The 24,429-nt window shown below is 38.0% G+C and overlaps 1 protein-coding gene across 2 annotated transcripts in view; it reads right to left on the reverse strand.

Annotated features, from left to right (window-relative positions):
- syne1a (spectrin repeat containing, nuclear envelope 1a) overlaps positions 1-24,429 on the reverse strand; it is a 177,222-nt gene that overhangs the window by 151,298 nt on the left and 1,495 nt on the right. For both annotated transcript variants that reach the window (XM_037537434.1, XM_037537435.1), the window contains exons 2-6: positions 22,832-22,893; positions 7,902-7,997; positions 5,808-5,891; positions 950-970; positions 656-748 (exon numbers count right to left, since the gene is read on the reverse strand). In XM_037537434.1, coding sequence (XP_037393331.1) covers positions 656-748; positions 950-970; positions 5,808-5,891; positions 7,902-7,997; positions 22,832-22,893 — 356 coding nt within the window. The remainder of the gene's footprint in view (positions 1-655; positions 749-949; positions 971-5,807; positions 5,892-7,901; positions 7,998-22,831; positions 22,894-24,429) is intronic.

Below are 24,429 nucleotides of genomic sequence, written 5' to 3' on the forward strand. Positions count from 1 at the left end.
AAAACAGTCAATCTAAACTCTTTAGGATGAGCATACAGTCAAAACAGTCAATCTAAACTCTTTAGGATAAACATACAGTCAAAACAGTCAATCTAAACTCTTTAGGATGATCATACAGTCAAAACACTCAATCTAAACTCTTTAGGATAAACATACAGTCAAAACAGTCAATCTAAACTCTTTAGGATGAGCATACAGTCAAAACACTCAATCTAAACTCTTTAGGATAAACATACAGTCAAAACAGTCAATCTAAACTCTTTAGGATGATCATACAGTCAAAACAGTCAATCTAAACTCTTTAGGATAAACATACAGTCAAAACAGTCAATCTAAACTCTTTAGGATGATCATACAGTCAAAACACTCAATCTAAACTCTTTAGGATGAACATACAGTCAAAACAGTCAATCTAAACTCTTTAGGATGAGCATACAGTCAAAACAGTCAATCTAAACTCTTTAGGATAAACATACAGTCAAAACAGTCAATCTAAACTCTTTAGGATGATCATACAGTCAAAACACTCAATCTAAACTCTTTAGGATGAAAGTACAGTTGAAATAGTCAATCTAAACTCTTTAGGATAAACATACAGTCAAAATAGGTCATCTAACGTCTTTAGTTCTAGTCTCTTTTTCTCATGCACTCTTACCTGGAAATACAATATGATCGTCCATATCAAGCCCAGCACAATAGAGGGTCTGCCGTCGACCACATCTGTTGTATTGATGTTCACTAGTTTTATCTGTCACAAAAGGATGGCACACCCTCAGATTTTCATTTAAAAAAACAGAGAACTTGCATAAATGACTGAAAAGAATAGAATATGTATCTTGTTTCTTCCATTGTATAATTATTCAATCAGTTCTGCTGTAGTGAGAATGATCCTGATTCAAACAGTGATACTGTCAAGATTAATAACATGCAAACAAAAGGCTTTACTGACCGGAGATCCTCTGTACACAGACTGGAGATGAAGGGGGGGTCACAAGCAATAGGGAAAGAGAAGGAGAGAAGAGATAACACACTGTTAACAAAGGAGGGCTGGGTTTGAAGGTCTGTGCTGTAGACTGAGGGACAGGTCATAAGGACAACTGGTTCAGAAAAGCCACAGTCTCATGCAGACTATCACCAGGGTTGGGATCTAAAGAATGCAAGTATTGAGAATACATATTCAGAAAACAGAAATAGATCATCTGTACTCTGTCAAAGAATACAGTTGCCTGAAATTTCAGGAGAATATTTTTAGACTTACTAAAGGCTGAGTAGACTGATAAATCAATTTGATAATGAGTTATTAATCTATGTTAGTGAGCTCTGCTAAAGCCTGAGTAGACTGATAAATCAATGTGATGATCAGTCATTATTCTCAGTGTTACTGACCTCTGCTAAAGTCTGAGTAGACTGATAAGATGATGATCAGTTGTTAATCTCAGTGTTACTGAGCTCTGCTAAAGCCTGAGTAGACTGATAAACCAATGTGATGATCTATTATTAATCTCAGTGTTACTGAGCTCTGCTAAAGCCTGAGTAGACTGATAAACCGATGTGATGATCTATTATTAATCTTACTGTTTCAGAGCTCTCCTAAAGCCTGAGCAGACTGATACATTAATGTGATAATCAGTTATTTATCTCTGTGTGAAGTAACAAGCTTAGTTTAGGCAAGTTTAATGAATGTGAATATGTACAATTACATTTATGGTATTTGGCAGATGCTCTTATCCAGCGTGACTTACAATTTGATCTGTTTTTACAGAGGTAGCTGAGGTAGTGTTAGGAGTCTTGCCTAATGACTCTTATTGGTGTAGTGTAGGATTCTTGTCCAGTGTGGAAGGCAGAGGTGTTTCCCTCTACACTAAATAACTGATGGATAAAAATTCTTCTGCTAAACAAAAATGTCACCTAAGCAGACTAGATTTGACTGTGATTCAAGAGTAGCTCTATTAGCTCTAAAAAAATAAATACGATTTTATTTTGAGGCAGCTGTTTCTACTGACTCTAGTTTCTCCGTTTTCAAACAGCCTTAGCCATTCTTGATTTGAATCAAGCATGATGGGGGCTGTGTTACAAGGCAGAGATACTGTTAGGCCTTTAAAATGATGTTTACAGTTTGTAGTTGGTACAAGTGAGCTTTACAGAGTAATGTAGAGGTAATAAGATTACTTTTTCCAGGAAGTAGTAATGCAATCCCCTTACAGTGACAGAAGTCATTAGAAATGGATTCCTATATTGAGTAACTACCCCAACACTGATTACTCAATAACAGAAACAATGCTATAAAGATGCTAACATACTATAGTAGTTGTATAACTGTGCTCATACAACGTAACATGCATAAGCACAGTTATTACACCCTCAGACTTTGTGTTATTTTGTTGCTCTACAGTACAGTTTCAGCAATATTTCACTAAAATTCTAAAGGGCCCATATTCTACATGTTCTTCTATTATTCCAGTTATAATATGTATGCACCAGTGTTTCTACAGTACTGTGCAAAAGACATTTCTTTAAAGACACATGGGAAAAGAGACTCTTGGCAACTGTGCAAGAGCTGGTAGACCACCAAACCTGTCACCATCAGAGAAACAGCACTTAAAGCTGCTAAAAAAATAAAGCTGCTTCAGATCTGAAAAAATCTACAGGTGTTTCTGTCCATCCTTCCACTGCGAGAAGACATTGAATGAATTCTAATTTTGGTGTATTTTATTTTGCATTTTCTGCTTGTAAGAAATCTCAACTTGTGAGACTGTGAGAACTCTGTAGGTATGGAAAAATATCCCTGCAGGTTGCTTTGAAAAACTGAAAGCAAGTCTCCTGAAAAGGATGGAAGGTGTAATAAAGGTATATAGGTAGACAGAGTGGCACACTGATTTTATGTTTTATAATTAAGGCTTTTGTGTAATTTTCTGTTAAATATATGTTTTCTAATTCCTGATGCCCAAACATGAATAACTTGTACTTGATGTACTTAATGTACTTAACTAAATAAATGAAGAGTGGTCTTTGACTTATGCACAGATTTTTGTTTGAAGAAATGAAAAAACTGCTGTATATCTTGTTCTTAAAAATAGTCTGCATTGTAATGCGTTTTAGAATGAAAAACTTTGTATGTAAATGTGATCGTGGTTGTGACATAACAGTAATGATGAAATGATGACCAAAATGTGCTGTTTAGGCATCTTATATTACATACGTGCTCATATTATACTTGATTTTACATGTCTATGTATGTGCTGTATGTGGTGTAAACAGTATGTTTTGAAATGTGAAAAATATTTATAAAGTACACCAAACACCACACATTTTTCTTTTAAGGAAGCAAGAAAAATGAAGTTTTTCATGATATGAGTGACAGTGTGTGTGTGCACACATTTAGAGCAAACCCTACAGGGTTAATGTAGTATGAGATAAAAACATCATATAAACCCATGAACTAGAAGGCTAGTAGTACAGTATGACAATATAAAACAAATCTCAAGTCTGGAATAAAGCACTGGAAGTGTGTGTGTGTGTGTGTGTGAGAAAGAGTGAGAGAAAGAGAGAGAGAGAGAGAGAGAGAGAGAGAGAGAGCATGAAAGAGAGAGATAATAGGATGTGATAGAGCGGCGCAGTAGCTGAGGTTCAGCTGTCTATCTTCACTTCAGAAATGAATCCTCACCTCCTTAAGAGGCTCAGTGTAGCCCCATTCACAGACTGGCCCCACACTCACTGCAAGACTAAATGAAATTTCTGTGTTGTACTCCTCTGAGACAGGACACTGAGGGTAACCTGCTGTGCCAAGATGAGCCTCGACCAAGAGCGCCGTGATAGTTTACAGTGTAACAGCAGATATGACAGCATTGATAAGCTTTATCTTGCCTGTGCGTTTCGCACAGATTGAGGAGTACAGGGCCTTATGGAAATGAACTTTAGATGAGCTACTGGAATGAAAATGGGAGTGGGAGCGATGCCCAGGCGAAAGCTGCAAGGCAAAGATTTACAATCCCATGGCTAGAGATTTACACCCAACGAATACAAATAGCATCTGAACGCCAGTCCACACTCCATGCAACATTGTGATTTATCTACACATGTTCTGAGCTGCTGGACATCTAATACAGATCAAATGTACCATTTGTCGGTTACATGAATGCATATAGTGCAGGAGTTAAAGAGCTTAATAACCCCTTTGAACCACAAGGGCCCACATTTATGTTTGCTAAGCACTGTAATTCTGGTTTTGGGAACTTTTTGGTCTAAGAAAAGGCTAAAGCTCAAAAATGCTAGCACGAGCAAAGCAGCACAAGTAATGAAATTAAACCTATTAGAATTACTATATTAATGCAAATGGCTAAATGGAACAGATAACTTTCGTCATGAATGTACAGTATAAGTAAAAGTGGCATTGACTCTTTATTCAACTCTTTGTTCAAACACGTTCAACTTGGCTACGTTGAGAGTCAGACGCACATTTGCCACATACATATCATTACACATCAATATTTAACACAGAAATCTTGTAATTCCCTTTGTAAGAAGCTTTTGTTGACCAATTTGCTACTAAGACACTAATGTCTAGTAGTCTGCAATGCTATGTTATAATCAATTTAATGGGGAGAATGTTTGCATTCCACATGCCAATATTCTCTTGTTTAAATGCACATATTTTAGGCCTCAAGTAACATTTTCTTTACTTTAGATGTTTGGTTGTATAAAAAATACTCAACAATCAAACACTGAAAAGTCACAAAGTTGAAGTCATCTTCTCTTTTAAATTTTTCTGTTCCACCTTAAATGGTGCAGCAGTTATATTCTGGCACCACATTTAAGGTGTAATGTGAAAATTCGAACAAGAAGCTGGTGAATGAGAAGCTGACTTCAGCCTTGTAAAAAATCAAACGTTGAGAGATTTTTCACTGCTGGAGATGCAAGAAAAGCAGATATGCCTGGGCTAAAGCTTAAAGCAGAGCAAAGTAAGTGGGTGTTTAAGTGTGTTTTTTTAAGATTATATTTTTTAGCCTATACTAAGACATCAGCACATACTGAGACATATTTACAACCAAGACGGTTATTTCAGAAAAATGGACATAAAAGGTTGTGGCTCCCAAGGTGGTTTGGTTTTTTGTTGATAGGACAAAATGGCTCTTCTTCTTCACGTTTGAGTTACTCCCCTTGTCTAATAGTAAACACACATTCATCTATGCTGTAAAGGTTCAGATGTTGCTGGCTGCTAATCTTTCTTTGTCTTCTTTATTATTTAGCATTAAACCTGTCATCACATATTCATGTTCATCAGATGTAACAGCTCAAGTCTGCCTTCTTATTAATGTGTTATAACTGTTCATTTATGCACTTTAAGGTGACCTAATTAATAAATTTAATTTTAATTAGTGTATAAACTCTTTATAGGGGTAGTCTTATTTGGAAGTGGTACCATCTATGTTTATGTGAGCTATAAATTGCTCTCAGGTTTACCGATCTAAAATGAACACATCTCATCTTGACCTATGTGAATGCACATAGCATTGCAGAGTTCCCTGTTCCTCACAATCCTGAAAACAGGCAGAGCTAAAATGTAGAATAAATTGCTTTGTTTTTTCTTCACGTCTCCTGAGTTTTTTCTCTACCTCTTGTTCAGTTTCCCCTTTCCTCCCTCTCCATCTATGTCTCTCTCTGGTGAGATGGAGGAAGAGAGTGAGGGAGCGATATCAGAGAGAAGGAAGGGGGTTAGAAGAGAGGAGGTCACGCAGGTCAAGCTGAGTGGCTATGACCTGGAGCGCTTCACCTGAGCAAAGCACTCTGGGACAAAAAAACTAGCTTACCCTCCTGCCCTCCAGGAAGCGCAGAGCCGTTCCCACGTTGGCCAGCCAGTGGATCCTCCTCAGCTTACGGCCCTGCTCACACGGCTAGAGGGGGTGAAGGGTTTGGAGAGAGGGGGAGGAGGGGGGGACAAAGAGAGAAAAACAACATTTCAGAACATGCAGAGATTTGAATAAACAGACAAAGAGACCAAAGACGAACAGTAACAGCAAAACAGGACAGACAGAAGGACTACACTAGCCTGGAAGATGCATGTGTCATATGATTATACACTATATGTTTCAAACAATTTGCAAGAAGCTGTAAAAATGATGACATTTCCTATAATGAACTCTAGATGATTCCATACTAACTGAGAGAGCTGTATAACACAGACAGTTAACTTACCCAAAGTGCATCATATTTGAAAATTTGACCATATCTTGCTGATCAAATAGCAATTCATAGTATCTTTGTCACAAAAATTACTATAAATAGATGGTTACACTATATTATTTATACACTTTCACTATTTTATTTTTGCCTCAAAAGTTCTTATTATTAGTTACTACTGAAAATCATCATTGATATGGCAATTGTTTTAATAGCACTGCACAGTCAACTATCAGTATGATTAGTAGGAATATGAAATACGAAAAGTGACAAAAGCACAGGTGAGGACAAATGGTTGTAAAGACAAACAAACCCTAAACACTGTGTGCCATTCTGTGAAGCATTGATTCTTGCAGCACAGCACAGACCCGAGGCAACACAGGCCTTATGGGACCACCCTCAGTGTGTGTGTGTGTGTGTGTGTGTGTGTGTATGTGTGAGCACATGCATGTTGAAGACAGTTCCATATAAGGCTTACTTTGTCTAGACCAGCAGCAACCCAGATATTAAGAAGAGCCATTTTGTCCTTTCAACAAAAATCAGACCACTTTGGGAGCCACATTTCTTGCTCATTTTTCTGAAGTAATGTTTTACCATCTTGGCAGTAAATATGTCTCAGTATGTGCTAATGTCCTAGTATATATATATATATATATATATGATATAAACGAAAACATTTACTTTTACTTTGCTGTGCTTTAAGCTTTAGGTCTGCTATAGCCAATTTTCTCACATCTCTGGCAGGAAACTCTTGTAGTATAGTTTCTTGTAGTCTCTCAGCATTCAACATTCGATTTTTTCTCATTCGCCAGCTTCTTGTTCAGATTTTCCAGTTCCACCTTAAATCTTAGCCTGAGGCACCAGAATGTATCTGTAGCACTATTTAAGGTGGAACTGGAAAAATTCAAACAAGAAGCTGATGAATGAGAAGCTGACTTCAGCTTTGCAACTTCCTAGTGTTTGACAGTGTTTCCTTGCTGCAGATTAAACGTTAAAATCCATTAGTCTCTGAATTATTGATGTTCTTCTTAAATTTCTTTCTTTGCCATTTTGTTAGCTACTAGCTGGGTGACATTGCTGTCTGCCTCATAATTCTGCCATATTATACCACATGATTAAAGGTATAATCACACACATATTTTCAATTACACTTCTTATTTGCCACTTCATCTATATGTTGGCATTCAGTGAAATAAAAGGTGTGTTTTTTGGGGCCAAGGTCAAGATTTGTTTCAGTGTGCCCTGTTCTTAGATAGTTCTCAAATAGTGTTTCAGTGTTGCCCACTAGCAATGAACCACACTGCTTTGAATACTTATCTTTTCAATTTTCTGAAACTATAGTGAAATCACATCCTTATACATCGCATATCATTGTTGTCAATCTTCATTTGTTTTTTTTGTTTTTTTACCTAATTTGAATCCTTTCCTTATATTGTGCCAAAATTTCATGATGAATGCATAAATAGCCTTGGAATACATTTTACATTAACTTCCATTAAAATTACAAACATTTTCCTTCTCCTGTAAGGTTACCATCTTGGCGGTTTTGTTATAAATATACATGTACAAAACATTCAATTATGTCAGCTACATATTTGAAACAATGAGAAAAAGCAAACCAGTTTGAATTTTGGCTACTTTGGCTACTTCAGGCTTTCTTTGCCCTTATTCACATGTGCTTACAGATTTATATGTGCACAAATGAGTAAACAGAGCTTTTTTACCAGTTTGTGTCCAGACAGAACTTCCAACAGAGCCAGCAGCATCACTCCATCCTTAATGTCCTCAAACAAATCCTTCACCACCAGTGGAGGGTCCCTCTGCACGGGGAACAGTAAGAGTAAAACAGAGATTTAAGGTTGTAGCTACAGTAAATCTTCATCAATCAGACTGTGCTATGAATGGATCTGAACATCAGATGTTCAAATGTTAACATCAGAATATTTTATGTGGTTAAACTCAAGATTTGAAGACTTCACATTGCTGCATTGGTGGCATTTGGATTCAGTACAGATCTGTTTGTGTGTAAATCCACCATAAGTCATGTCAAGTCAAGTCAAGTCACCTTTATTTCTATAGCACATTTAAAAGAGAAGTGCTGGCCAAAGTGCTGCACAATAATATCAGTTAAAATGACCACAACTAACTAATCAAAGCCATACATTCAACAATGAAAAGAAAACAACAACATGCATACAAAGCAAATCAGTTAGAACAATGAAACTGGCCAGACAAAAACCAGCCAAGACAGATACTGAGTACATAATCATTAAAAAGACTCAAAAGCCTGAGAAAATACATGGGTTTTTAGATTTTACTGAAACACCCCTATTGTGGGGGATTCCTTTATGAAAAATGGGAGACTGAGTTTTGGGGCAGCTACAGAAAAGGCCAGGTTGCCTTTGAACCTCATCTGAGAGCAGGGAATGGCTAAGAGCAACTTGTTAGAAGATTGTAGGACTCATGAGGTGGAATGGAAGCAGAGGAGGTCAGAGATATTGCTCAGAGCCAAGCCAAGCAATGCTTTAAAAACAAATAATAACACTTTAAATTCAATTCTATATTTTACTGATAACCAATGAAGCAAGTACAGAGATAATGCTCTCCCTTTTCCTGGTACCAGTCAGGAGCCTCACGGGTGTAATATGGACCAGCTGCAGACGTGACAAACTTGACCGACAGATTCCCAAGTACAGCAAGTGCGATAGTGAATACAAGAGGAAATAAACCCATGAACAGCTGTTTCCAGTTCTTTAAAAGGCAGATTGCTTTTTGAATATAAGCAATAACAAACATTAAAGTGCATGACAAAACAACAGGTACAAAACAGGAAGAGATAAGAAAGCCCATATATGTTTAGTAAAGGCATTAGAGACAACATGAGGTGTAAACCATCAGTACACTGTGTGCACTCATGGCAACTACTGCGGAGCGCATGTTAGGGAAGGAACAAACCTGTGGTTCTGTTCTTTTTTTTTTCTTTTCTTTTTTTTTTTAGAAAATGATGAAAGGCAGTTTTCACTCTCCTGTCAGTCTGGACTCTGTACTTAGCAAATACACAGTTTAGTGAAATCTTCGGTCTGTGTGTCTCTCTAAAACCCCAGAGAAAAGTGCTGATTCTGAGAAGAGACTCGGCAGACAGACTGACCTGATGTAGCCTTTCCCTCCGCTAATCCCCAAACCCCTCTCTACTCCACGCTCACATCCAGGATTTCGCTTAAGACACCAGTCACATGAACGGGATTTGGAGGGGAAAGCAGCCGAGTGGCAAAGTCATTCACGAGGAGATTAATATGAAAGTGAGAGAGAGGGAGGGTGTGTGTGGCGGGGGCTGAAAACAGGAGAACGAGTTAAAAAGCAACTCAACCAGAGAGAGTAAAACTGAGAGAGCAAGTAAGTGGTGGTGAAAGAGACAGAAGGAAAGCAGAGAAAAGTGGGGATGACCTTAATTAGAGTCAATCTGGGAGAAAAGAGAGAGAGAGAGAGAGAGAGAGAGAGAGAGAGAGAGAGAGAGTAAGACTGAGGATGACCTTAATTACACTCAATCTGGGAGAAAAAGAGAGAGAAGAAACAAACTGAAAGAAAAAAAGAAAGAGACAAACAGAAAGAGAGAGTGAGGGAAAGAGAGAGAGAGAAGGAAAGTAAGAGTGGTGATGACCTTAATTAGACTCAACTTGGGAGAAGAAAGGAGAGAAGCAAAAAGAAACAAAGGGAAAGAGGAAAGGACACAGAGAGAGGGGGGAAATTGAGGGTTGGAGGGAGAAGGAATTGAGAGAATGGAGAAAAAATGAAAAAGAGATATAAGAGTGACAAGAAAAAAATGAAAGACAGAGAAAATGGAGAGACAGAGAGCTAAGGGAAAATGAAAGCAAGAGAGAGAGAGAGAAGGAATGAGAGAGAAAAAAAGAGAAGAAAAGGACAGACTGAGGATGACCTTAACTACAGTCAATCTGGGAGAAAAAGAGAGAAGACACAAGCAGAGAGAGAGAAAAGAGAGAGAGAGAGAGAAAGGAAGCAAGAGCAGCAAGAAAGAGAAAACAGACAAACAGAAAGAGAGAAAGAATGAGGGAAAGAGAGAGAGAGGGAAAATAAGAGTGGTAATGACCTTAATTAGAGTCAACCTGGGAGAGGAAAGAAAAAAGAGAGAAAGACAAACAGAAACAAAGAGAAAGAGGAAAAGACACGGGGAGGGGATTGAGATAAGGGAAATAGAAAAAATGAAGGACAGAGATATGAAAATGACAAGGAAAAAATCTAAGACAGAGAGAAAGAGAAGTAAGAGAGAAATATATCAAAAATGAGCGAGAGAGAGAGATAGATCTATAATGATTGAGAGAGAAATAGATCTAAAATGAGTGAGAGAGAAATAGATCTAAAATGAGTGAGAGAGAAATAGATATAAAATGAGAGAGAGAGAGAGATCTAAAATGAGTGAGAGAGAAATAGATATAAAATGAGAGAGAGAGAGAGATCTAAAATGAGTGAGAGAGAAATAGATATAAAATGAGAGAGAGAGAGAGATCTAAAATGAGTGAGAGAGAAATAGATATAAAATGAGAGAGAGAGATCTAAAATGAGTGAGAGAGAAATAGATATAAAATGAGAGAGAGAGATCTAAAATGAGTGAGAGAGAAATAGATATAAAATGAGAGAGAGAGATCTAAAATGAGCAAGAGAGAAATAGATATAAAATGAGAGAGAGAGATCTAAAATGAGTGAGAGAGAAATAGATCTAAAATGAGTAAGAGAGAGATGGATCTAAAATGAGTGAGAGAGAGAGAAATAGATCTAAAATGAGTGAGAAAAAGAGAGAGAAATAGATCTAAAATGAGAGAGAGAGAGAGAGAGAGATCTAAAATGAGTGAGAGAGAAATAGATCTAAAATGAGAGAGAGAGAGAGAGAGATAGAGAGATCTAAAATGAGTGAGAGAGAAATAGATCTAAAATGAGAGAGAGAGGTGGATCTAAAATGAGTGAGAGAGAGAGAAATAGATCTAAAATGAGTGAGAAAAAGAGAGAGAAATAGATCTAAAATGAGAGAGAGAGAGAGATCTAAAATGAGTGAGAGAGAAATAGATCTAAAATGAGAGAGAGAGAGAGATCTAAAATGAGTGAGAGAGAAATAGATCTAAAATGAGAGAGAGAGAGATCTAAAATGAGTGAGAGAGAAATAGATCTAAAATGAGAGAGAGAGAGAGATCTAAAATGAGTGAGAGAGAAATAGATCTAAAATGAGAGAGAGAGAGAGATCTAAAATGAGTGAGAGAGAAATAGATATAAAATGAGAGAGAGAGAGAGATCTAAAATGAGTGAGAGAGAAATAGATATAAAATGAGAGAGAGAGAGAGAGATAGAGAGATCTAAAATGAGTGAGAGAGAAATAGATCTAAAATGAGAGAGAGAGATCTAAAATGAGTGAGAGAGAAATAGATCTAAAATGAGAGAGAGAGAGATCTAAAATGAGTGAGAGAGAAATAGATCTAAAATGAGAGAAAGAGAAATAGATCTAAAATGAGTGAGAAAAAGAGAGAGAAATAGATCTAAAATGAGTGAGAGAGAGAGGGGAAAACAGACAGAGAGAAATAGACAGAGGGACGAGAGAGGAATGTTTTTTAAGATTAGCCTAATTAAGCTCTTCAGAGACAGAATGGAGGAGGGACGACTATGAAAGTCCAATTAGCTCTGCAATAATTCTGAAACTAATTGAAGTTAAATTGTCATAATGGGAGATTACATTTTTAAAAGAAGCACTCTGACTAATTGTGCAACTGATGAAAAATCAAACTGAAAAGCAAGGAAACAACTATCGAGAGAATGAATCCAGGCCTTAAGCTAATTACATGGGCCTGGTCCTAATTGATTGAAATTGATTGTCAAGGCTGTCACTAAGGCGTGCAATATTCATTTGACCGGGTGAACGAAGCCTCAACACTGCTTGGACGTTTAGTGTCAGCTGTGAGACCAACTTAAACACATGAGCTGAAGAAAAGCCTAAAAACTACAGAGGGCGTCAACACTCAACAGTCACATATCTCAAAGCTATCACAGCTATCATACCAAAATCTCTTGACTTCCTTGTTAATATCTCATTTAAATTTCTGAAACTTTTCTTTACATCATGTTAATATTTCTTGATGAATGCCTGAATATAGCTGCATCAGCATTACAATCTCATCACACATGTACATTAAGCCAGTGTTTCTCAGATGCTAGCAATGATATGCAGTCACATCAACTATGCAGTACCTATGATGAGTGTTAATTGTCCAATTAGCCAAAATTTCTGCATAATTCAATCTTAAAGATTTGGTTTGTTAGGAAACACTCCATTCTAGAGAAATTCCCTGAGTCTCAAATGTTCACAGTGGCAGTGATAGGAACTAGACGTCCGAAAGCTTGTTACAGAAAGTCATTACATTACAGTAGTTACATTAAATAGTTCGATATATGTTGCCTGATGTCTCAGACATTGTTTTCCAAACATTTGGAGAAAATCTTGGCTTAAAATTTATTTTTAAATGCATTTATATTGAAGAGGTTCATAGAGGGCATTGTAAGACAAAATACTGCCCAATGAAAATATTACATACATATGAAAAGGCTGAAGAAACACTAGAAGAAACACATTCACTAGACATTTTAAAGCAATTAACAGTTATATTTGCACTGTAAACATTTTGACCTCTGGTTCCTATCACCACCACTGTACATAAGTTAAAGTACATGTGCTACAATGCACCTCAATGACTTTGTTTATATCTCACCTACTGATTTACATGGAAATTTAGAATAATTTGTGGAATTCCCCCTTAAGACTACTATGAATTTTTCAATAGCTATTAAGAAAATAGTATGTAAGTTTGGTAGTTAGAGCAGGGAAATGAAGTGTGGCCCACTGCAGTTAGCAACCTTCTCCTAGTGCATAAACATTGCAGGGTGAACACTTGGATGGTCTTGACCATTCCTGTTAAACCACAGTGTGTGGTTTTGGGTTTTTGTCTGCGTTCAAACTCACAGCTGCAGGAATCTGAGCATTCATTAGCGCTAAAGCACACTAATGGGCTGTTTGAAGCCTCCTAAATGGGGCACTGCTCTCTGCCTGTGTCAGGCATTGATACGCAGGACCTGAGAGGCCTAATGGGGCTCATGGTCGGATGTGTAGTGGTTAACTAGGTCCTTGCAGCTGGATATTTCTGAGAGCTCTCACTGGCTTTTTTTTTTTTTTTGGTGCCGTAAGCCACTCAGCCTGGGGTATCTGTCAAGCACGTGAGAAATGGGTTCATCCACAATATTGGGCATACCGTAATTAAGCCCTAACCCAGCCTAAGAGGATTTGTCAAAATCGAAATGGAGGGTTCCCTCTCATGCGTGCTCTCCCTTCTATCTCACACATACACACAGAGACGCACACTTCATTCTCCCCATCCTTCCCCGCCTCTCTGTAGTGCCTAATCAAGTGGAGGCTCTTAGGCAGATGAAGGTTTCGGTCCTGCCTCCCTGCCTGTCCTTCAAATTCAAACACGCTCTCATACATTTAAAGGACTAGTTTGGTGAAACACAATTTCCCCCCTTATCGCAAATGTAGTCAATCAGCCAAGATGTGATTGATGTGCAAAGTTTGCTTCTTTAGTTTCGCACAGCTAATGTAGCTAACAAGTAATGGAAGCTTATATCTCACCAATTAGCATCATGTAAACTGCATGTGTAAATCATCACATACTTGACTGAAACTGTGCAGTTTGGTCATTTCAAATAGACCTGCTTGTGTAGTTTCTGACACAGTCTGACCAGCTATTATCTATAAAAATAGAGAACAGTATCTGTTGTGGGTAAAATTATAACATTTTTAAAACAGTTCCCTTTAAGCAGGCCTTAATGAAATGAATGTCCCACAATGCTATCATGGATGATGATCATGAATGGGTTTGAGAGGTGAGCAGTCTTGCTAATCTGATCAATATAGCACTGATTAATGCTGATCAATAATCTGATCATGTGCTGCACTGACTGACCTAGTAAACCCTAAAGGTCAGTATGTAGACTTATTCGTACGTAGACTTAGCTAGATGTAGCTTAAACATACAGAAAGTAGAGATGCACTTCATTCACTAGATTCAAATATGTACATAATTTCCACACAAATAAAATGTATTATATTAGCGCATCTTTTTTTTTTCAGTTTACTTTCTTTTGAGAAAGCCTCAGTTTAAAAAACGTGCTTTTCAATTTTATTTCCTTCATGTTTATTTAATAGAATCATCATTGCTCTGTTTAAACTTTTGTAGTAATATTTAGGCTGACATTTTATTGTTTAAAGATTTGATTTTCAATTATACGACTGCTCACAAAAGCAACCTGTGTGTTAATTATTATTGCCCTCTGCTGGAAAAGCATCAGACTACTACACATGTTCTAAAGTCTGAAAGCCATGGTCATGTGACTATTAAAAAAATGAGCTATTGTCCATGGTTGTGGTTCTGAAGTTTAGCCATAGAATCAACCAATCACAGGTGATCTATACTGGGTGGGACTAGTTTTGAGAGCAAACATGTCACCCCAGGCCTTCTGCAACATGACAAAATCTAAAATATGTTTTTTCTATCCTCAAAATCACATGATTCCTAATGAAATACATTCTCTTCTACTTATTTGGGTTTTGGTGAAAGTTTAAGAACATATATTTTTAGCAGAATCTCTCAAATGCTTGTTTTAATGAACTTTAAGCAAGAAGTAATTAATACTCACACCGTCAGCAGTGATAACTATGACTTTTAAGGGTCAAGACTTGGCTTAGAGCACTAATGTGGACCAAACCTTGTTTAGACATAGAGCGTGAACTTCTCTTGCGCCTTTAGAAGCTGTTATCATACCTTCATGCCAGAGCTTTAGAGATCAGTTTGTATTTGTGTGGTTATGAATTCCAGCACATCTAACCGCGCTGTGATTATACAGTTTGTGTACTGACACTAAACATCACTTGATTTGAGTTTTGAGCATTAAAGTAAACACTCAGCAAGGATTTGTGTCTTCATTCTGACATCACTAACAGCAGGACAACGTGAACATGTCATTCTGAACAAGTATGTCATTCACAGTGAAACGCCAGACATACTCAGGCACAGCAGTAATCCAACAGTTTGTCAGCTCGACAGCTTTGTGTATGTGTTCATATTAACATCCTCGTGCGTGCCACAGGAAAGCTCCGACTAATATGAGTCTAGTAATTGACCAAATATTAACATGAACTCGAATCCATTCCGTAATCCTCTTTTGTTACACCTGCAGAGGGAACGAGAGGCGAGAGAGAGAATTGGAAAGATCCTCGTTCTTTGTTATCTTAATAACGTTAATGATTAGTCTTGTGCCTTTAGGCAATGAATTAGAAAGATGGAGATTCACAGGAGATGATTTGCATCATGTTAGGGGGGGGTTGGGGGTAACAGATGGACCTCTGAGAGGTAACTAAAGCAGAAAGTCACCTCTCTCTCTCTCTCTCTCTCTCTCATTCTCCCTCTCTCTCTCTCTCTTTATTTGTCTCATGACCTCCTTCCCTCTATTTCTCCTTTCTTTCATTTTGCAACATGCTAATGTCTTTGTTTTACCTTAAGGCATCATTAAGATATTCAATGCCAAACATGACTACTTTATAGCAGCAATGTAATGTAATGTAATGTAATGTAATAACATAATTACATGTTTAATTACAAAGCTAGTTAAGCAATGAATTACATTTACATTGGACATACATTTTCAGTGACATTCTGTATTGAGGGGTCCAAGTCATAACATCTGACATTGTTCTGTTTGTTTCAATGTCAAAAAATGGTAGAAACCTCACAAAAAAATACAAGACTGTGCACCGTACAATAACTATGAAACTAAAATATGTTTTCATACCATCATCCACAAGCTTTAGAGATTCAAATAAAATACAAGGAAACTTCAAGGTTATCTAGACCTTCACAGCAAGCCTAATGATTTTTGGGAACAAAATGTTCTTTCTCTGCCGTGCCTAAGCAGATACAGTCAAGTGAGCTCTCCTATTGGTTAAGCCTTCAGGAGCTGATCTGAAAACCCAACATATCAGGCTAACCACTAGGGTAACAAGAAACTGACAGTGGAATCGACCAATCATGTTTTGATTTACATAGATGGAACCAATTTGATGACACATAACATCACTCTAGACCTTCTGGAAGTTCTATACACATCACTGACTGTGAATTTGAGAAGTGCAAAACAGGTTCCGGCAGAAATGGAAAATAATGGCAGCTTTATGCCAAGGCTCTTTACTGAAGGTGTAAAACTAAAATATTAGGTAAAATTGATGCTTATATGTCTGTACCATGCTTTAAATCAATAATATATTTATTTGACAATAGAACAAAGAACACATATCACATTCACGCATTCATTGAAAATGAGAACCTTTGTCTTTGTACTCTTCAGTTACCTATAGGGTTTAAATGATTTGCACATCATTGCATTTTTTTTTTTACATTTTGCACACAACTTGTGTCACAACTTTCTTGGAAACTGCATTGTAGATAATTATTTTGAGTAACATGTCACTGCATTTAGTTCCAAGGCAGATGAACTACATGGCAGGGAAATGCCAAACAGGTTCCAGATATTAACTGAGTAAGTGTGAGGTACAAAATTGCTGTTTACTTTAAGTACTGAAAAAGTTATCTGGTGCAAAATGATGGCACAAATACACAAATACAACCCCCAAAGGAAAATACTACAAAGATAACACATCAAATGTTGAAACTGAGAAATTTTATTGTTTTTTTTTTTAAATATCTGCCCATTATGAATTTGATGCCAACAACACACTCCAAAAAAGTTGGGATGGGGGCATGTTTACCACTGTGTTTCATCACCTGTTCTGTTAACAACTTTCTGTGAGCATTTGGGAACTGAGGAGACCGACTGCTGTAGTTTCGAAAGTGAAATGGTTCCTATTCTTGTTAGATATAGGATTTCAGCTGCTCATCAGTTCGGGGTCTCCTTTGTCATATTTTTCATTTCATAATGTGCCAAATGTTTTTAGTGGTGACAGGTCTGGACTGCAGGCAGGACAGTTTAGCATCCGGACTCTGTTTATACGGAGCAATGCTGCTGTAATACATGTAGAATGTGGTTTGACATTGTCTTTCTGAAATAGGCAAGGCCTTCCCTGAAAAAGAAGTTGTCCTGATGGCAGCATATGTTGCCAAAACCTGTATATATCATTCAGCATTAATGTTGCTGTCACAGATGAGCACATCATACATGCCATGTGCACTAATGTACCCCTATTTCATCATGTATGCTGGCTTTATAAGAAGGTGATAACAAGTTGAGTCATCTTCAGCTCAAAGGACACAGTGTTCAGATTTCCAAAAAAATATATATGTTGATTGGTACCACAAGACACTTTTCCACTTCCCCTCAGTGCATTTTAAATGAGCACAGGCCCAGAAAAGGTGGCAGCGTTTCTGTATTCTGTTTATATATGATTTTGTCTTTGCGTTTTAGAGTTTTAACTTGCATTTGTGCAATGATAAACTGTTTTCACAGACAATGGTTTTCAGAAGTGTTTCTGAGCTCATGCAGTGATTTCCTCTACAGAATCATGTCTGTTTTTAATGCAGTGCCATCTGAAAGCCTAAAGATCATGGCCAGCAAATACTGGTTTTTGGCCTTGTCCCTTGCATGCAAGAGCATGAGATTTCTCCAGATTCTCTGATTTTTTATGTTATTATGTACTGTATATGACAAAATGCAAAAGTTCTTTGCTATTTTATGTTGAGAATTGTTATTCTTAAATCATTGCCTTATTTGCTCAAGCAGTCTTTCACAGAGTGGTGAACACCGAATTCAAAATGGGCAAATATTTTTCAAAAAACAATTTGGGTAAATAAATGGCGTCAAAAAACCTTGTTATGCCTCATTCAGTCTAATAGCACAGTCTAATACAATCTTTCTTACCTCACTGTAGAATGCGACTGCAGTTATCATCAACATATTTTCACTATGTTACTCAAATATCCCCTCAATTCATTATTTTTTGAGCATGTTCTGGAAGCAACAGGAATATTGAAATAAGAACATAAGAAATAATTCATACAACAGAATATGCTTACTGAATAAATGACAGTGCTGTTAAATGGTACAGTGATATTAAAAAACTGGCATGAACAGAAATTAGAGTAACCATCCACTCAATGCCTTTGTTCTTTAGTGAGATGCTTCTATATTTAACTGTGTGCACTGAATTGCAGTGGACACTCTTGGCCCCGCTTGCCATGTGCGCACTCGGACAGGTAAACACTTGAAAAAGCTGTCACCATGGCAACATCAGGTTTGTGTAGGATGAGGTTAAAGGTACAGCAGACAGAGGGGGCGGGGGAAGCACCAGGAGGCCTAGTGATGGAGGCCGAGATATCTAACCAGCACAAAGAATCTTGCACAACTGATTATTTCTTTAATTCAACTCAGTGCCTCTTGAAAGAAGCCCTTTTCTAAGTGGTGGGTGAGTTCTTTTATCATTCTGAATAACCATTTCATCTCTATTCTCCCACCTGAAATACACAGGACCGGATGGGCAGGTTGCTGGTTAGCGCCATTATGAACAAGGCAGCTTGAATATTTCGCGATTTCTTTGAATCACTGACATAATTTGTAAATCTCAGAACACACATTTTGAGATGACCATCCATTTTACTGAAACACTTAATTTACGCCCCAATTTCTCACACTGGGCCACCTTATAGCACCATTATTTAGGTGTACAGTTACAGACTGTAGACCATCTGTTGCTGCCAAAATAATTGGCCCATCTCTCCCCAGTTCATTGGTCAGTTTCTGAGGACAGGACAGCTGTTGACAAGATATTATTTGGATGGTTGAACATTCTCAGCACAGTAGTGACACTGACATGGCAGTGTGTTGCTATGGTTTTTACTCATGTCAGAGTCACTGCTAAGCTGACAACGGTCCAAATGAGAATATCCAGACATGAGCGGCAGAAACTGAACATTCACAAAGGGCTAGAGGATGGCTAATGCATTACTAGATGGGCTACGGTCTCTAACTGTACAACAGCTACAAGAGTTTCTAATAAAGTGGCCATTGAGTGAAATGAGTTGACATTTCAATCAGCTACTACTGAAAAAGATCAATATATTGCCAGGATAGTAATTCAAGCCCAGAGTGGTCTTAAAGAAGTTGATAATGCTCATAAGAGAGATAATCAGCCCACATCTCATTAATGGGCAGCACTTAAGTGAACTGATGCTTCAAACCTCTTACTGCAACACTAACTGACAGCTTCAATCTGTCCTGCAGCTGAAAGCTAACAAACAAACCAGCAAACGGAGACAGCATTATTAAACATTAATGCGTTAAACGTTTGATGTTTGATGGCCTACAATTTAATGTTGGATGGCCAGTGGTGGGCAGTGTTATATGAAATATCATGTCAAGGCAGATTTCCTACAGCTTGACATTTCAAATGAATTTTCTGCTCCGTGTCACCGGAGACGAGTAATCAAGCTGGATGCGTTTAGAAGCTCAGTGGGCCAGGGTTTCTGGGTAATTGCGCTGCGGCTGGCTGGAGCAGTCACTCTCCACGCACAGTGAAGGGTTAAGTGAGGGGGATTAACACGCCATAATGCCATAATTACACACACACACATAATCTCCAGTGGGTGCACACGTCCATGCTAATGGTTAAATCGCAGAGACACCTGTGATCAAGTTAACGGGAGAAGAAAAAAAATAAAATTCTACTTCAACATAACAGCTTCCAGTGGAAATGTAGAATGATGAACCTTTCATCTACTATGAAGGGTGTACAATTTTTTTGCGTTTATTTTTTCCTTCAGGTCCAGTTAGATCATTTGTGTTTTTATATACTAAAACTGTCATATGTCCATTTCTTTAACCTCTCTTTATCCCTTAGATTTAAAAAGGGTGTTTTTTTAAAGTCTGGAATATGCACCTGACCTCTGTTCTGATTGGCTGCCCTGTAGTGTGCCTATTCATGAAGCAATCCAGGCTTGAACACTCCTTATACCTTCATCATGAATGAATGGCGTACAGTGATGAAGGCAGAAGAGGTGCAGCAATAAACATGTGACAGCACCAAAATAATAAAAAAAAAACTAAAAATGATGTGTTTTTTGCAGGCTGGTTTATATAGAAGGATATTTATTGTTTACATACTACTTCATTTTTTTACCTGAGGTCCATTTGTTTGAGGTCAATAATTCATTTTTATATGACTATTTTTCAACCTTCCTTTATCCCTAGCATTTAATGATTTAATTTACTGTGCCTTTAAGGCTGCTGTATGTAAGTGAACTCTGTTCTGATTGGTTACCCTGTATTAAGCTTCATTCAAAAATCTGAAACACTGCTTAGAGCTTCAGTGTAAATTGGCAGAGCTAAATTGCTGTAGACTGAACAGGTGGATATATGTGAATGAGTTGGTTCTTCTGACATCAAAGAAACAAAAACAGGCTATTTTTGCAGCTTAGTTTCTATATATTGACATACGGACTGGATACTGAATGGGATATTTTGACAATTGAACCACATTCCTAATACTTCAAACTACTTTTAAAAACGAGGAAAAAAATTATTTGTTCCCTTTAAAGAGAAGTGCATGGGCCACCTATGGCCATAACAAGATGTACTGTGTAACACGTGTTGGATAAATAGTAAGCAGTACAGCTTTATGGTGTAATGCTGGCTAAGTCCTCTCAGCAGGTTGACTAAGACACAATAAGCAATGGACATATACAGAGGGGAAAAAAAGTATTTAGTCAGTCACCAATTGTGCAAGTTCTCCCACTTAAAAAGATGAGAGGCCTGCAATTGACATCATAGGTAGACCTCAACTATGAGAGACAAAATGAGGAAAAAAAATTTAGAAAATCACATTGTCTGATTTTTAAAGAATTTATTTGCAAATAATGGTGGAAAATAAGTATTTGGTCAATAACAAAAGTTCATCTGAATACTTTGTTATATATTCTTTGTTGGCAATGACAGAGGTCAAACGTTTTCTGTAAGTCTTTACAAAGTTGGCACACACCACTGCTGGTATGTTGGCCCATTCCCCATGCAGAGCAATGATGTTTTGGGGCTGTCGGCGGGCAACACGGACTTTCAACTCCCTCCAAAGGTTTTCTATGGGGTTGAGATCTGGAGACTGGCTAGGCCACTCCAGGACCTTGAAATGCTTTTTACGAAGCCACTCCTTTGTTGCCCTGGCAGTGTGCTTGGTATCACTGTCATGCTGAAAGACCCAGCCACGTTTCATCTCCAATGCCCTTGCCGATTGAAGTGGTGTGAAAGTAGAGGAGGCAATGGATAGGGCAAGATGGAGGCAGATGATCCGCTGTGGCGACCCCTAAAGGGAGCAGCCGAAAGAAGAAGAAGCCCTTGCCATTGGAAGGAGGTTTGCACTCAAAATCTCACAATTTGTGGCCCCATTCATTCTTTCATGTACATGGACCAGTCATCCTGGTCCCTTTGCAGAGAAACAGCCCCAAAGCATGATGTTGCCACCCCCATGCTTCACAGTTGGTATGGTGTTCTTTGGATGCAACTCAGCATTCACTCTCCTTCATACACGACGAGTTGTGTTTGTACCAAACAGTTCTACTTTGGTTTCATCTGACCATATGACATTCTCCCAATACTCTTCCGGAACATCCAAATGCTCTCTTGCAAACTTCAGACGCGCTCGTCTGAAGTTTGAAGTGCCTGTATGGCACTGCAAGATCTGAGTCCCTGGCGGCGTAGTGTGTTACTGACAGTAGCCTTTGTAACGTTGGTCCCAGCTTTCTGCAGGTAATTCGCTAGGCCCCCCCATGTGGTTCTGGGATTTCTGCTCACCGTTCTTGTGATCATTTTGACCCCATGGGCTGAGATCTTGCGTGGAGCCCCTGATCGAGGGAGATTAGCAGGGGTCTTGTAGGTCTTCCATTTTCTGATTATTGCTCCCACAGTAGATTTCTTCACACCAAGCTGCTTGCCTATTGCAGATTCAGTCTTCCCAGCCTGGTGCAGGTCTACAATCTTGTTTCTGGTGTCCTTCAACAGCTCTTTGGTCTTCACCATAGTGGAGTTTGGAGTGTGACTGTTTGAGGTTGTGGGCATGTGTCTTTTATACAGATAACAAGGTCAAACAGGTGCCATTAATACAGGTAATGAGTGGAGGACAAAGAAGCCTCTTAAAGAAGAAGTTACAGGTCTGTGACAGCCAGAAATCTTGCTTGTTTGTAGGTGACCAAATACATATTTTCCACCGTTATTTGCAAATAAATTCTTTAAAAATCAGACAATATGATTTTCTAATTTTTTTTCCTCATTTTGTCTCTCATAGTTGAGGTCTACCTATGATGTCAATTACAGGCCTCTCTCATCTTTTTAAGTGGGAGAACTTGCACAATTGGTGACTGACTAAATACTTTTTTTCCCCACTGTATGTTTCTGTATGAGCTGGTACCACCGGTCTTATGACAGGCTAACATTGAAATAAGAGAGAGTATGAATGATTATGTTGTTGTCATGTGTAGGTAAATGTGTTTGTAGCCTTTTTCTAGCCACATGTGAGGGCACGAAGTGGACAAGTGGATACTACATGGTCTCTTACCTTTGCCAAATGGGAGTTGATCCACTTTGTAAAGGTCCGCTTCTGCACAGCCTCTTGCTCATCTAAACCGAACCAAAAAATGAAAGACATTACATTTCTTCACAGACACAGAGATAAATCAAGCTTCACTATTTTCTTAATTAACCTTTTAAATTCAAGGGCATGTACTGAATTCTTCGCTTCTTAACTACATAATTATATATCTTTACAGAAGTTACTGAATAGTGAATCATAAGAAAAATATCTGAATAATAATCCTGTAGGTAACAGAGTTAATCTCTGATGTAAATGTTTAGGTATAAAACACATGTTTAAAAAGTCACCTAACAATATAATTTTGTTGCTGTCAAAAGAACACAAAGAATTTGCAGCCTAAATGTTTCAAGTTATAAAGTAGGTTGTGTTGCTTCACAGGTGGTATTCCAGGTGGTCACTATGGTGTTCCAGGTGGTTGCTATAGTACTACCTCTATTGAGTGCAATGGTGTTGCCTAAGTGGGTGAAATAATACCCAAAGTTGCTGCTAGGCTGTTGGTAGGTAGTTGCTATTGTATATCTTGTGGTGCCTAGGGTGTTGCTATGGCTTCCCACAAGGTTGCTAGGGTATTGGTAGGTGGTTGCAATGGGATCTCTAATGGTTGCTAGGGTGCTGCTAACCAGTTGCTATGGTATCTCTGGTGGTTGCTAGGGCATAGTTCTATGAGAATCCAGACCTCAGGGGCCAGACCTCAACATCACTGAATGTGTATGGGATTATTTGGATCATGAGAATCAGAAACTTTTGGAGGTGTGGAAAAACTGCAGATTTTGTTAAAAATGAAAGCAAGGTTCCGAAAAGAATGGACGCTGTAATAATGGATGCTGCAAACTGTGGACATACTAAACACTGAAAAAATCCTCCACACCTCCGAAGTTCGATATTAGTAGTTGGTTGTTTTTTTTAGACCCTGAAAAATAAATAACTTGTCATTAAGGGCTGTTGTAACTGGAAATTAAGTAAATGAAAGGTGGTCTTTTGCACATTACTGTATACTATACAATACAGTACACCACACAAATGTTCTTAATGTATCTACTGTCTGACAGATTATGCAGCAGAACCTTCTCACTGTCATACATTAAGAATGTGTGAGCCAGTTCATGTTTTATGCAGATCCACAGTTACATTTACTAAAGATCCTCAAATTTGTGAATCAATCATTTGATCAGAGCAAAGAGATAAAATATTGATGAAAGAGAGAGGCAGATAGAGAGAGAAAGAATCAGAGAGAGTGAGGAATAAAGAGAAAGAAAGAAAGAAAGAAAGAAAGAAAGAAAGAAAGAAAGAAAGAAAGAAAGAAAGAAAGAAAGAAGCAGAAGGAGAGAGGGTAAGAGTTTGTGAAAGAGAGTGAATCAGAGAGAGAAAGAAGGATAGAGAAACAAAGAGAGAGACAGAGGTACAGCTAGAGTGAATGAAAGAGATATAGGGCGAGAGAGAGATCTAGAGTGAGACACCTAGACAGAGAAAGAGAATAAAAGAGGGAAAGACACACTTAGAGTGAGAGAGACCTTGAGAAGGAGAGATAGAGTTAGCTAGACATAGAGAAATAGTGAAAGACA

This window comes from Pygocentrus nattereri, chromosome 4 (genome assembly GCF_015220715.1).
Source record: "Pygocentrus nattereri isolate fPygNat1 chromosome 4, fPygNat1.pri, whole genome shotgun sequence".
Lineage (NCBI taxonomy): Eukaryota > Metazoa > Chordata > Actinopteri > Characiformes > Serrasalmidae > Pygocentrus > Pygocentrus nattereri.